A 15,264-nucleotide genomic window follows, 5' to 3' on the forward strand; every position below is an offset into this window, starting at 1 on the left:
TCGAACCACAACCCATCTTTCAAGTGTAAACCAAGTAGCGATTCGAGGTGTCCCTTTAAGCGAAAGTCTTTTCCGTGATAATCTTGGCATTTCATAAGGATGTTAAGCCTAAACATACGAAAAGAAACCAAATTATATATTTCTACTTGCCTGAATGCCTGTTGTTTTATAAAGAAGCCAAGGTTGCTTAAATATATTGATAGAAATTGGTAAAATGTATCAACTGCCTACGTAGCTTCCAACATCAGCTTGGATTCGACTTTGTTTTAATTGTATTGAATGATATCTACATACCAAATTTGTAATTTAATACCTCAGTTTTAGCGTAGTGATTATGATACGTTCACCTTAAAATTTTATATATAAATTTAAACTAATAACAGGATTTTCACAGTGGCTAGGGTGGGAGTTTCCCGATTTATATATAATTGTATAATGCTTTTACTTGTGTAACTGTTTATCTTTTTGTCCTTCTGAAATGACTCTTGACAATTATATTAACAAATAGGCCTATGTAAAGATCAGTACAATGTATTTGTATCAGGAGTCCTTCGTGAGTGAGTCGGCAATCGCTTTTGTGACCAATTAGTCCCGGTTTCGTGTCGAAATTGACAATTTTTCTTGGATGAAGCCGAGAAGCGGTTTGGATTCCGCTTTAAGCTTATGTCACCCCTTCCAGCATAACCTTGTTGTTGCATAATAACACAAAGGCGAAACAAACTAATTTCTGTCCATATCTAATATAAATACACACAGTAAATTATTTAAACCAAAAAAAAAAAAAACTTTTTTTCAATAAAAGCCATGGTTTTTGCCAACCCTGCTATCTAGCATGTTCAAAAGTAGGTAATAGACTGAGCTCTAATTAGTTAATGGGTGATTCGAAATAAAAGAAGACGTGCGTGTATTCCGCTCTCGTTGTGTTTTGAAGTTTGTTTCTTTACTTTGACGAGTAGCGCTTTTCAAATGTTTCATGCCACGTCAGTGAGTGAATGCAACTGCATCTGCGCAGATTGATGTAGGTGGCGAGTGGGTAGTCGGGAAAGAACGAAAAGAAGAAGATAGATAAACGAATATGGTGGGTGCCGTTGTTATGAATATGCCCACGTGCACATAGTGCAGCCTTTCCGAGAATGGAATTGTTGAGTTGAGAATGAAATCAAGGAAAGAGGATAGTAAAAGGTTCTTACAGGAACATGGCGTGCTTCCGTTGGGTAAGTTGTGTTTCAAATGTTGTACGGAAGCGGTTTTTTTGTAGGGAAACGAATGTGTTTCGCTGTCAAAAAACACGTTTCGTTGGAAATTCGAGGAGGAAAATGCAGTGCTCGTTTTCCTCCTCGCTTTTCAAGGGGACGTTTTTCTCTAGGGCTAAACTCGATTTTTTAACGGTGATGCGCCTTATGAGTTACTGGTGTTCGGATAGTCGTCCAAACATCAGTAATGCTACTATGAATCTGAATATTTCCACACCAACAAATGTCCATTGGTTTAGCTTTTGTCGTGAGGTTTGCGTCTGCTTTGCTACGGATTCCTCTACTAAACTTGGGGGTCCAGGGATAATAGTTCAGATAGATGAATCCGGTTCAGATAGTTGAAGTTCGGGAAACGCAAAAATCACTGCGGTAGTGTGATCGATGGCACATGGGTTTTTGGAAGTTACGAGCTTGGTTCTGACAAGGTATTCATGTGTGTCGTGAAGAACAGAAGTGCTGAAGAGCTGTTGGGCGTTCTTCAACAATGGGTGAAACCTGGTACAAGCATTCATAGCGACTGCTGGAAGTCATATACGTTGACTGAGTTGGGATTTCAGCACTTCAGTGTGAATCATAGGCTGAATTTCGTAGATCCTGTTACTGGCGCTCATACACAAAATATCGAGCGGTTATGGCGAGACGCAAAAGACAACATTTCGAGATATGGGAACAAAAGACACCATTTTATCGGACATCTGGCCTCCTTTCTTTTCAAGAAAAGGTATCCCCTCAAAACACGGTTTCACATCTTCCTGTTGGAAGTCGCTCGATTGTATCCTCCAACCATTTGGGGTATGTGAAAATGAATGCTTCCTCGCACTTTTTTTTTTCGTTGCATTTCTGAAATTTGCCCTTGTACTTAATGTATGAGTATGTGGGGTAAGGGAGCTATTGAAAGCATATCGCATGTTCCGTGCACGTGGATACTTCTTACTGTCCCACTACCTACAAAATTGATTTTATTTGATGTACAAGTGGTGGCAAGGTTCTAGAACACAGGTCCCCTTTCAATTTAGCTGTAATAAAGGCAGAAAACAACGTGCCCTGCGGGGCTCTAACCCGCCTTCAGTCGCTCGGCAATACTATGTGAATTAAATATTAAACTTTGGTGCAGAAAGCAATCAACCTAACTAATAACCTATATGAGGGGAACCTGTATTCTAGAACCTTCTCAGAAGGGGTAAGAGAACACATAACAAACGCACATAACGCTGTATTCTCACTCCATATTGGAGTGTGAATACAACATGATCTGGGTTTGTTGTGCGTTCTATTACCACTTGTACATGATATAGATTATTTCTCTAGGTAGTGCAACAGTGAGAAGTATCCTCGTGTACGGGAGATGAGAAGTAGCTCCTCTTAACAATTGCCCTAAATTCGAATAGGGAGAGTGATAGCGAGTGAAGGCCGGTCAGTAGCCAGGTTGATTAAGCTACTTGCTTTAAGATTTAATGGGGATCCGGGCCAGTGTTCTAGAACCCTGCCATTACTTTTGTACCTTTTCTCGTTTGTCTGATACTTGAATTTCGTTTAATTCTGCAAATTTCCCCGTGAGTTTTGTAATTTTGGAGCTTACTCTCTCAGTCTTTAAAACTTAGACCGTACTCTCGTTTGTCTGATACTTGAATTTCGTTTAATTCTGCAAATTTCCCCGTGAGTTTTGTAATTTTGGAGCTTACTCTCTCAGTCTTTAAAACTTAGACCGTACATTATTGAATATGTATACAGTATTTTTGCTTCAATGGTATTTTTGTTTAACAAATCAAGGCACGAACGAAAATGAAAAAAAAAAAAAAAAAAACAGGGGGAAATTTTTGAATTACAGCTTACCGAGAATGAACATCCACACACCAAACTATACCATGACGAGTCAAACAAATCGAGTTTTCAAAATAAAACCTACCGACAATACAGCACAAATATAAATACTTAATTTCATAATATTACGTACTTTTACTCCTGTTGTATAACTTCACACGCGTTGTACCGCTATAGGGTTGATGATAAATATCCCTAAACAAGCTGTACTTTCGTTTCATCGTGTCAATGATTCATACTATCAAAATACTACAGGGATGTGTATAGTTTCTGCTGCATCATACATTTTCATTAGAATACTGATCATTTCACGATCACATCACTTTATCCATAATAGAAATAGCAAATCATTCGTCCAAATATCACAAAGAGAACATATACCAATCCAAATTGCTATTTTTGTCACAAAACATCGCACTTTTACACATCCCAAACTACAAGTAATATCCTTGTTTTGGTTGGTCTTGGCAGGGCACACTTCAATCTTTATGTAACTCTGTTCTATACACCGTCCTTCGCAACTAAATTTATTTACGACGGCATATCAACCTGTAACGAACAAAATTCAGTACACTTTTTTCACTTATATTTCAATAATAAAAAAAATCGTGCCAAATTTCCTTTTCCCTCCTAAACATTTTCAATTCACACCTTTCCTTCCGGAGAAGCTTTTTTAAAATACGGGAACTAAGGAAATAATGCAGTTTCCGGGAGTGGAGTATTTCCAGAATTTGTCACTTCTGATACACCGCTAATAGTGTAATATAGTTTCCAGGGATTCCAGACATGATACAAATAAATCAATGAACTTGACTTTTATATATATATATATATATATATATATATATATATATATATATATATATATATATATATATATATATATATTCTCTCCAGGGGCGGATTCAGGACCGAATTCTGGGGGGGAACGATGAGTTGTCATAATGCTACTTTTAGGGCTCCAAACTTTGCGATGGGTTTTATTTATATGTGATGGACGAGAAAGTTTCCTCTTCTGGGGGGCCGTTCGTCCCCCTGGATCCGCCCCTGTTTCTCTCTATAGTAATAACACTTCAGGTTCCTGTAGAAAACCTAATTTTATTTTTGTGTTCTACTCATTGCTTGCAAACATGGTAACAAATATAATGGGCCTTATGCAGAAACGTTTTGAAGAATGATTAGCGTCATACTAAATGCCTTACTACTGCAGGAAGCATTATGTTAGTCGATCTCCTTAGGGCGCGGCTCCATTCTTTCCGAATGGGATTGCGAATGCGAACTGCGAATTCATGTGCCACTACTACATCCGAAGTTTTGCGAATGCGTATCAAGTTGGAATGTCTCTTTCAAAGCTTCAATGTGAAATATTTTTGCTTGAAAATTCGTACTTTAAAGTCTTGAGAGCCTAAATAACAATAATATCTATTAATTTCTTTTGTGTGCAAAATAAAGTGAATGTCGCTTCCGTTATTATTCTTTTTCCTTGTTAACTGTTACTATTTTCGCTTTAAAATAAATTAACTAAATAAAATTAGAGATTACAGAAACACAAACAAACTATTTGCTGAGCAAAACAATATATTCACATAAAAAAAACTACATGCGTGTTACAGTTTCGCCAACTAACATTTTGGCTTCATCAGACACTATGAGATACATGAGACACGTGCAGTCTTATATACACACAAGAGCTGAGACATCTTGCTTCTGATTGGCTCCTGGCAGCAGCCAATCCCCTTCAAGTATTCTAATTTGTATTGCCCTATACGGAGGCTTCCTATCTTTTGTAAATTACACATACATAGAAAGGACGATCTTAGCACAAATAATCTAAACTAACAATTACTTGACATAAATAACTAAATAATTATATAAAAAATATAAATAAATAAATAAAAAAATATACACATAAATAAATAAATATATAAATAAACAGATAAACATACAATACGCTTAAAAAGACAACACACACATACAGTATATACACATACACTATACAACCAACTATATATCTATATATAAATATACCATTACATATATACATATACACACACACGTATATAGAGATAACTAATATGGACTAATAAATACATAAACACGTGTGAGACAATCAATATATATACAACAACCGTAATAGATATGTGTATTCAGAATCTTATACTTTAAGCTTTTTTAACAACTTATTCCACTGTTGGTCGATGATCAGTCCTGAGTTCCAGTTCATAGCTTTATTACCCTCCATTTCTATAAACCGTGCCTCCTTCCATTTCCTAACTATGCTTCTTTCTTCCTCGCTTAGAATTTTTACTTCATCCCAATTAACTGAATGTCCCGTGTCCCTTACGTGTTTGTAGACCGCATTTTTGTTTCTTTCTAGCCTAACGTCATCCTTATGTTGTCTTATACGCTCTCTTAGTCTCTTTCCAGTTTCCCCAATATAACACACATCACACTCGCCGCACTGAATTTTATAAATAACTCCTTTTTTCTCCATCATTACCCCTTGTTCTTCTTCTGTCTTCTTCCTTCTTTTTTCCCTTATTACATCCAGAAGCCTCTTGCTGCCTTTTCTGTAAGTTGAGATGCCCCCCATCTTCTTAAGCATTCTTTTAATGATTTCTGTTTCTTCTCCCAAACTTTCTATCCCCCACCACATTTTTCTTCTTCTATTCCTTCTTCACTTTGCTCTCCTTCTCGGCTTCTTTCTTCTTTCTCTTCGTTTTTCTTCTCCCACCTCCTTCTGTATTTTAGCCTCTTTCTATCGTATCCATTATTCTCCAGCTGCTTATGGAATGACTGTATAGTCTGTTCCGCCTTGTCTCTTTCACTGGTTATTTGCTTAATTCTATTCTCCATGTTAAGGATGAAATTCCTCTTGGTCGAGTAATCTACATCACTTCTGGCGTGGCAATATTTTCCCGACGCGCAACTTTTTTGATACCATTCTGTGTATATCACTCCTTGTTTCCTCCTTATTCTCATATCCAGGAAAACTATAGCCTCTTCCTTTTCTACCTCTAGCTCCAGTTGTATGCCTTTCTCTAGATCCTCAATTTCTTTTACAAACTTATCCAATTGCCTTACAGTTCCTTTCCAAATCCCCAAGCAATCGTCCACATATCTAGCAAAAAACACTAATCTGTCACTTCCCTTCATCCTTACTTTCTTCTCCCAGTCGTTCATAGTAATTTCTGCTAGCACTGGACTCAACCTGGAACCTATGCTTAGTCCTTCCTTGATTTTCACTAACTTATCTCCTATAATACAATAACTGTTATTCCATATAGTTTTCAGGGCCTCCTTCAGTCGTTCTCCACTCCAACCATTGATCTTCCTGTCCTTCATCAATTCAGTGATGACTTTAACAATGCTGTTTCTTCTTAGACTTGGAAACATAGCCTTCACATCAACACTGAACATGATTGTTTTAGCTTTGCTCTGTCCTACTTTCTCCAACCTTCTTCTTAACTCAACCGAGTTTTTCACACTGCTACTTTCTTGTTGCCTCCTTAACATTTCCACAACCTTCTTTAACTCCTCCTCCAATGGTTCAAATATATTTCCTCGGCAATCTAATACTGGTCTCAGCTTTACCTCCTCCTTATGAACTTTTGGAAAACCTTTCATTACCGGTATCCTACCTTCTTTATTAAGACCTCTTTCAAAACCTGTAATACAATACGCATAAAGTATAAGATTCTGAATACACATATCTATTACGGTTGTAGTATATATATTGATTGTCTCACACGTGTTTATGTATTTATTAGTCCATATTAGTTATCTCTATATACGTGTGTGTGTATATGTATATATGTAATGGTATATTTATATATAGATATATAGTTGGTTGTATAGTGTATGTGTATATACTGTATGTGTGTGTTGTCTTTTTAAGCGTATTGTATGTTTATCTGTTTATTTATATATTTATTTATTTATGTGTATATTTTTTATTTATTTATTTATATTTTTTATATAATTATTTAGTTATTTATGTCAAGTAATTGTTAGTTTAGATTATTTGTGCTAAGATCGTCCTTTCTATGTATGTGTAATTTACAAAAGATAGGAAGCCTCCGTATAGGGCAATACAAATTAGAATACTTGAAGGGGATTGGCTGCTGCCAGGAGCCAATCAGAAGCAAGATGTCTCAGCTCTTGTGTGTATATAAGACTGCACGTGTCTCATATATCTCATAGTGTCTGATGAAGCCAAAATGTTAGTTGGCGAAACTGTAACACGCATGTAGTTTTTTATGTGAATATATTGTTTTGCTCAGCAAATAGTTTGTTTCTGTTTCAGTATATACAAAGCAAAGCTTCTACTTATGGAAAATATTACAGTTGGTGTGACTCCGATGCTGAAAAGGAGAATAGACAAATGGAAGGACAAGAGGAGAGCTGAGATATCGAAGAGGCAGCAGGTGTGGTTCCTGAGGCAGTGTTTAGTGGAATAGGTTACACCGAAAGGCTTAAGGATTGACAAAAAGGGAGTGAGGTGTGAATCAAGCAGGTACAAAAGACTCATTAAGAAGATAGAAAAAGAACTGATTTGGAATGAGATTAGGATTAGAGAACGTTTTTTAGCTTTGAATGAAGAAAAGACAGTGAAGTTGAAAAGTGACATTAGTGATAGTTTGTTGATATTTACTAGGGATATAGTTATGAAGAGACTGGAAGTGTGGGAAGAGGAATTTAATATGAAAGTGAAGCAGAGATTAATGGAAAAGGGAAGGCGGTTAGGGTGGAAGTCAGACCAGGAAGCGGACATTGACAAAAAGGTGGTAGTAATAGGTGATGTGACGTTGTCGGATGATGAGAAGAAAGTGCTAAGTTTAGGCTATAAGTTTAAAGTGAAAGAACAAAGAATGGACGCAGAAGAGGTTATATACTCGGTAAAGCAAGCCATAGTTCAAGTTCAGGACAAGGAGATAAGGGACAAGATAAGGAGAAAGGCTAAGGTGATTGTGGAAAGGAGCATAAAGAAGCCAAAGGGGAACCTTTCAAAACACGAGTACAATGTGTTGAACGATATAAAGAAGCGAAAAGACATATGTGTGCAACAAGCGGACAAAGGTGGTGCCATTGTGGTGATGGAAAAACAATGGTACAAAGAAAAATTGAATGAGATCTGTGATGATACTTACGAGGTGATAGGTGAAAGATCTGTGTGTGAAGAAATTAAAGAAAAAGTTTTAGTATCACTAACAAAAGCAGGTTTTGAAATAGGTCTTAATAAAGAAGGTAGGATACCGGTAATGAAAGGTTTTCCAAAAGTTCATAAGGAGGAGGTAAAGCTGAGACCAGTATTAGATTGCCGAGGAAATATATTTGAACCATTGGAGGAGGAGTTAAAGAAGGTTGTGGAAATGTTAAGGAGGCAACAAGAAAGTAGCAGTGTGAAAAACTCGGTTGAGTTAAGAAGAAGGTTGGAGAAAGTAGGACAGAGCAAAGCTAAAACAATCATGTTCAGTGTTGATGTGAAGGCTATGTTTCCAAGTCTAAGAAGAAACAGCATTGTTAAAGTCATCACTGAATTGATGAAGGACAGGAAGATCAATGGTTGGAGTGGAGAACGACTGAAGGAGGCCCTGAAAACTATATGGAATAACAGTTATTGTATTATAGGAGATAAGTTAGTGAAAATCAAGGAAGGACTAAGCATAGGTTCCAGGTTGAGTCCAGTGCTAGCAGAAATTACTATGAACGACTGGGAGAAGAAAGTAAGGATGAAGGGAAGTGACAGATTAGTGTTTTTTGCTAGATATGTGGACGATTGCTTGGGGATTTGGAAAGGAACTGTAAGGCAATTGGATAAGTTTGTAAAAGAAATTGAGGATCTAGAGAAAGACATACAACTGGAGCTAGAGGTAGAAAAGGAAGAGGCTATAGTTTTCCTGGATATGAGAATAAGGAGGAAACAAGGAGTGATATACACAGAATGGTATCAAAAAAGTTGCGCGTCGGGAAAATATTGCCACGCCAGAAGTGATGTAGATTACTCGACCAAGAGGAATTTTATCCTTAACATGGAGAATAGAATTAAGCAAATAACCAGTGAAAGAGACAAGGCGGAACAGACTATACAGTCATTCCATAAGCAGCTGGAGAATAATGGATACGATAGAAAGAGGCTAAAATACAGAAGGAGGTGGGAGAAGAAAAACGAAGAGAAAGAAGAAAGAAGCCGAGAAGGAGAGCAAAGTGAAGAAGGAATAGAAGAAGAAAAATGTGGTGGGGGATAGAAAGTTTGGGAGAAGAAACAGAAATCATTAAAAGAATGCTTAAGAAGATGGGGGGCATCTCAACTTACAGAAAAGGCAGCAAGAGGCTTCTGGATGTAATAAGGGAAAAAAGAAGGAAGAAGACAGAAGAAGAACAAGGGGTAATGATGGAGAAAAAAGGAGTTATTTATAAAATTCAGTGCGGCGAGTGTGATGTGTGTTATATTGGGGAAACTGGAAAGAGACTAAGAGAGCGTATAAGACAACATAAGGATGACGTTAGGCTAGAAAGGAACAAAAATGCGGTCTACAAACACGTAAGGGACACGGGACATTCAGTTAATTGGGATGAAGTAAAAATTCTAAGCGAGGAAGAAAGAAGCATAGTTAGGAAATGGAAGGAGGCACGGTTTATAGAAATGGAGGGTAATAAAGCTATGAACTGGAACTCAGGACTGATCATCGACCAACAGTGGAATAAGTTGTTAAAAAAGCTTAAAGTATAAGATTCTGAATACACATATCTATTACGGTTGTTGTATATATATTGATTGTCTCACAAGTGTTTATGTATTTATTAGTCCATATTAGTTATCTCTATATACGTGTGTGTGTATATGTATATATGTAATGGTATATTTATATATAGATATATAGTTGGTTGTATAGTGTATGTGTATATACTGTATGTGTGTGTTGTCTTTTTAAGCGTATTGTATGTTTATCTGTTTATTTATATATTTATTTATTTATGTGTATATTTTTTATTTTGTTTATTTATATTTTTTATATAATTATTTAGTTATTTATGTCAAGTAATTGTTAGTTTAGATTATTTGTGCTAAGATCGTCCTTTCTATGTATGTGTAATTTACAAAAGATAGGAAGCCTCCGTATAGGGCAATACAAATTAGAATACTTGAAGGGGATTGGCTGCTGCCAGGAGCCAATCAGAAGCAAGATGTCTCAGCTCTTGTGTGTATATAAGACTGCACGTGTCTCATGTATCTCATAGTGTCTAATGAAGCCAAAATGTTAGTTGGCGAAACTGTAACACGCATGTAGTTTTTTATGTGAATATATTGTTTTGCTCAGCAAATAGTTTGTTTGTGTTTCAGTATATACAAAGCAAAGCTTCTACTTATGGAAAATATTATAGAGATTACAGAATTAACCTACTTTCTAAGAAAATTTTCCCCATGAGTAAAAAAACAAACCGCTTTAGCTATTTCAAACATATTTGTCAATAATTACATGTATTCGTAAAATTATTATTTGAGGAAGAAATGAATAAAATGTTGCGGTTCATGTATTAATTAATTATTCATAATTTGTTCATGACGTGTCGTTTGTGGTAATCTGGATGATCTTGGTTCCACAATGTATATATTGTATATTACCGCATTAATATCTATTTCCATCTTTATTTTTATTTATTTATTTATTTTATCTCAGGGGCGTTATTTCAGCCTTCGCTTGAGGGGGGCAAGAGCACCACCGACATAAGACATTTACGTTTTGTACTAGTATATTAGCACACAATCGATTAAAGTATATGTGTACCTCAAACACTTGGGGGACAATTTCCCCCCTAAATGACGCCCCTGTTTTTCTGCACACCTCGCAACGTCGTAGGCTTCCACCAAAATAAACTTTCTTCTCTCACGTAGCGCTCAATTTCTCTACAGACGACTGTCCATTCGTACGAATTCGGACGGACAATCCCAGTTTTCGCAATTTGCAGGTCGGAACAAGTCGAGGCACTCCAATTTATTGACACGTGCTGGGAAATTCGCATTCGTATTCGCATTCAGGAGCAAGGGAGGCCTGGCCTTAGTAGCCTATGGCACTAATCGCGTGTCAGTGTTTTTCCGTTCGTTTTGTTTCTTACTATTTATTTTTCTGAATAGTGTGTGGGTTTTATTTAAATATACCTAACTAGCTGAAAGACCCCTATTTGGAACGAAAAGGATAGCTTTATGGAAATTAAATCCTTTTAATTCTTAGGATATGTATTACAATGGAAATATAAAAATAGAAGTCCATAATGCCCGTAAAAATTCGCAACCTATCCCCTGCGATAGGAGTTGAAACTGGACTTAAACACCATAGAGAGGGTTACTATTCATCTTAGCAACTTCGAAAGCTATGGATTGGACAATAAAATCGGTCGGTCGTTTTCGATTATTTATACGTGTCACCACTCATTTTATTGGATAAATTATGGTACCCCACTCTTCCTTTGGATATTTATTCAATTCAATTTAATACCATAAAATATTTGGGAAGCCTAAGATTGATAATCATGTCTCTCATAAATTATGATCCCCGCTCCTCCTTATTACAAGCATTTTATGTATGGTGCTATTGGGGTAGTAAGGGCGAACTCAATATGGTGTCATTATTCCTCACTTTTGAGTGAGGATAGGATATGAGATTTTGAACTTAACCTCGTCGCTCCTTTTGTCGAGCATGCTGGATATTTTTCTATGCGAGATATTAAGCTTCAAATCAGAATTTCACCCTCTACCGCGTGGAGTTTGGCAGGTTGAACATCAGTCTTCAATATACGTAAACGAGAAGCGATCTTGTTTTGTTTGCATGTTTTCACGTGGCAAAGGAAGGTGGCTTCAATTGAAAACACAGCGATTCCCGCAACTTCTAGAAGAGATAGGTTTCGGTTTTTATTCTTTTTTCGTCTCAAAACGTTTTGTAGCGTACTTTTCGTTGTTTGTCTAGACTTTCAAATTAATAATATTTAGTGAGGTGACGAAAGAATGAGGCATAGCTATGTGGCTACAAAAAACGTGTAAAGCCTGCTGAACATTTGCACAAAATGGGTGGGTTTTTAAAAATATATTTAGAGAAATATTTTTTCTACATATCTCCATTTTTAATAGATTCTAGGTACCTGAAGTCAGATTTCTAACCATTTTTAGGTCTACCCTCATAAATGCTAATTGCAATGCCGTTTTATGCTTCACTCAGAGTTTTCTTCATGTTCTAGTCCCATAGGTTGGTGAGCAACATGGAAATTTTACAACTTTTCTCTCCCTTGGAAGAGCTGTTTTATAATTTGATAAGGTCTATTTTTCGTAACTGCATCTAGATATTCTATCCTTGAACTTTCTCTTCCTGGTTTTCCTTCTAGTCAGAGTAGAATACTAAATTTATTTTCCATATTTTTCTAGATGTGGTGCGAGATCCTCAGCAGATATTCCAGTTTCTTGATTAGAGCGATATTGAAGGTGGAAACAGCGATGAAAAATATATCCCGATTGATAAGAGTCGAGACATACCAAGGAGCAACTACATGGCCAAATGGAACTATTGACAAAGGTTTGGGCATATGAGGAACTGTTGTAAAAGAACTTGCTAAATCGCTTAGCAAAGTTACTAAAATATGTTTTGATAGATATTTCATGAGGAATAATCTTACGTTTTACTTGTGTGACAACGGTATATTAGATACTGTAACATGCATGAGTTCAAATCTGTCTATTCTTTCACAGCTGCAAACTGATGGAAATATGAAAAAACAGGGCGAGATTCCTTCGATGAACTAGTGAGGGAAGGTTAAGTTATTGCAGTTTTAAAATTGATGCATAACGGATCCGTTAAATTGGCTTCAACATGCTATGAGTCCGAAACACTTGCGTATACCCATCGCAATTGCAAGAAAAAGAAGGAGTACATTCGAGTACAACGTCCATATGTTGTGAACAAATACAATATCAATATGGTTAGAGTGGACCTAAACAATAGACTTGTTGCTTTGTACAGAATAAATAGCAGAAGAAAGAAATGGCCAGTAAAGATTTTCTTTCACTTCATAGATTTAGCGTTAACAAACGCTTGACTGTCATACGTGGAAAAGAAGATGAATTTTGTTATTTCGAAGAAAGCAATTCGACTTTGAAGACATTTGTTTTTTTTTTTTTTTTAAATGTTTTGGATGTAGTCGCCACTTTCAAAACTTCTCTTTTTACACCATAAAAGAAAAAGAAAACATACCAGGCAGATCCTGGATTGGATTACCACTTTGAAAGTAGTGAATGGGATCGCCACTTTAAAGTGAGTACAGGGTAATGGTGAATTCTTTGAGAAAATGTAAGTAAGAAAATGTTAAATTGATTTTAAGTATGTAAGTTATTTCACATCTCAAAACTTTCGTAGTGACCCTCGTAGCACAGTTTATTTATTTAAAATTGACAAAATATCAGAATGAACAAATTCTAGCTGGTGTAGCCACTTTGACCACTTTACTAATTTTCAACTGTTAAATAAAATTAAATAATCTCATCATGTTTGGAGACGCCACTGTGATAAAAGGCTAGATTTTCACAACTTACTTAAAATAGTATCGGAATAATTAACATCTTAATGTCAACAAAATATAGTTTCTCTTGCCCAGCCAATTATTCCAGAATTCAATATTTGTTCTCATTTTCCCAATTTTATTTTCAAGTTTGTATTCAACGCATTCTAACTCTTTTCCCAGCATTCTTACTAAAATAGTAACCGCTTGTGAAGAATTTATAAGCCACTATTCCGTTATCCCTACTAAACTTTCATAATATTGTAACTTAATTTTAATTGATTCATAAGACTGAATTAGACTGCTTCATTTTTATATTGTTGATCTTATTTATTGTTTTCAGGTAACCGCGTACAAAAGAAGATTTAACATTATGAATAATATGGATAACAGTAAATATCACATGATTGAAGAAAAAAATAAATCTTTATATGATACTTAACAATATTTTTGATATGATATTTTTATGTGATCTCTATTCCTTATGTGTCAAATTTTCAGAACAAGAGTGTTGAAATGTATTTTCAAAGTGAAATAAAAATTGAACATTTTTACATTGTTGTTTCCATTGAAAAGAATAAATGAAAGTGAAAAGAAATCTTACTTCTTTGTTTAAAGTACCTCATTGCAGTAACATGTGTAGCAGTAACATATGTAACAGCTCTACTATATTCCAGACTGATCTAAGGTTTATCTAGAATCTAACCATAAACAAAAAAATAGCACATTACAATCCTCCTCTTTTAATAACATTGCATATCGTGACTCCTCATGATTCCAACTAACATTTAAGCGGTCTCGGTAAATGTATTGGTTCAAATGAGCGATAATATCCCCTTTTCTACATTCCACAATCACACGCCTTCTCAATTTCAGTATGAGAAGGAACTAGTGGCACATATGAGGCATCACTCCATATGGCCAAAACATTGAATTCCTCAATTTAGCCACAAGACCAAGCATAATGAAGTAATGAAATATGAAATATGAAATATGTACAAATTGAAATGCATGGGAAAAAATCCAACCAGACAGTATATTAATGTTAATTCACAATACATATCAATTGTTGCGAGGGGAATTGCAGAAACAAAATTTCAACACAGATGAAGTGCCAAAGAAAGAAGAAAAATCCTATCTATTTAATATAACAGATCAGTCCCTCATAAATAAGTGCAACAAGCTGATGCCCTAAGTGCATCTACAGATTAGGTAACTATTCTATTATTTGATGTTATAAGCAAAATACTTATAAAATATGCTTAAGTTCCAGACTTTAATTTATTTCTGGACTTCTCATGCTTATACATAAAATTTAAATTATTTCAGAAGAAGGAAACATGGAATTGGAAGTTATGCACAGTTGTCATAGCAACGGAAGTTATCCATTACAGCTAATCATTATTCTAGAAAACTCTAACAGACTACATTAGTGGAGAAACAATTAGAGATTGTTTAAGATGTGTGACGACGTACACAGTTTAATCTAACATTTCTGTATCCATCGCCTTCAACACATAAATAAAATAATAACACAGTCACTCAAGTTATTTCAATAAAAAAATATATTATGATGGTAGCGTGGAATTCGCCATCTTGGTTTTAAAAATTTCGAGTTCGTGACTGTATAAAAATTTAAAGATTT

The 15,264-nt window shown here is 35.6% G+C and overlaps 1 protein-coding gene and 1 long non-coding RNA gene across 3 annotated transcripts in view; one reads left to right on the forward strand and one right to left on the reverse strand.

Moving 5' to 3' along the window:
- LOC145693092 (DDB1- and CUL4-associated factor 6-like) overlaps positions 1-3,672 on the reverse strand; it is an 89,103-nt gene extending 85,431 nt beyond the window's left edge. Inside the window, exon 1 of one of the 2 annotated variants that reach the window (XM_081768784.1) lies at positions 3,208-3,663. In XM_081768784.1, coding sequence (XP_081624910.1) covers positions 3,208-3,295 — 88 coding nt within the window. In that variant the 5' untranslated portion in view covers positions 3,296-3,663. Of the gene's footprint in view, positions 1-3,207 lie in introns of both variants that reach the window. The other variant, XM_081768793.1, reaches the window with a different exon arrangement.
- Positions 1,033-13,814, forward strand: LOC145693104 (uncharacterized). The gene is made up of 2 exons (XR_014132711.1): positions 1,033-1,214; positions 12,493-13,814. It is a non-coding gene; the product is annotated as an uncharacterized LOC145693104 (long non-coding RNA).
- The last annotated feature ends 1,450 nt before the right edge of the window (positions 13,815-15,264 follow it).

Source organism: Thermobia domestica, chromosome 1 (assembly GCF_964235325.1).
Source record: "Thermobia domestica chromosome 1, izTheDome1.hap1.1, whole genome shotgun sequence".
In the NCBI taxonomy this organism is placed as follows: domain Eukaryota; kingdom Metazoa; phylum Arthropoda; class Insecta; order Zygentoma; family Lepismatidae; genus Thermobia; species Thermobia domestica.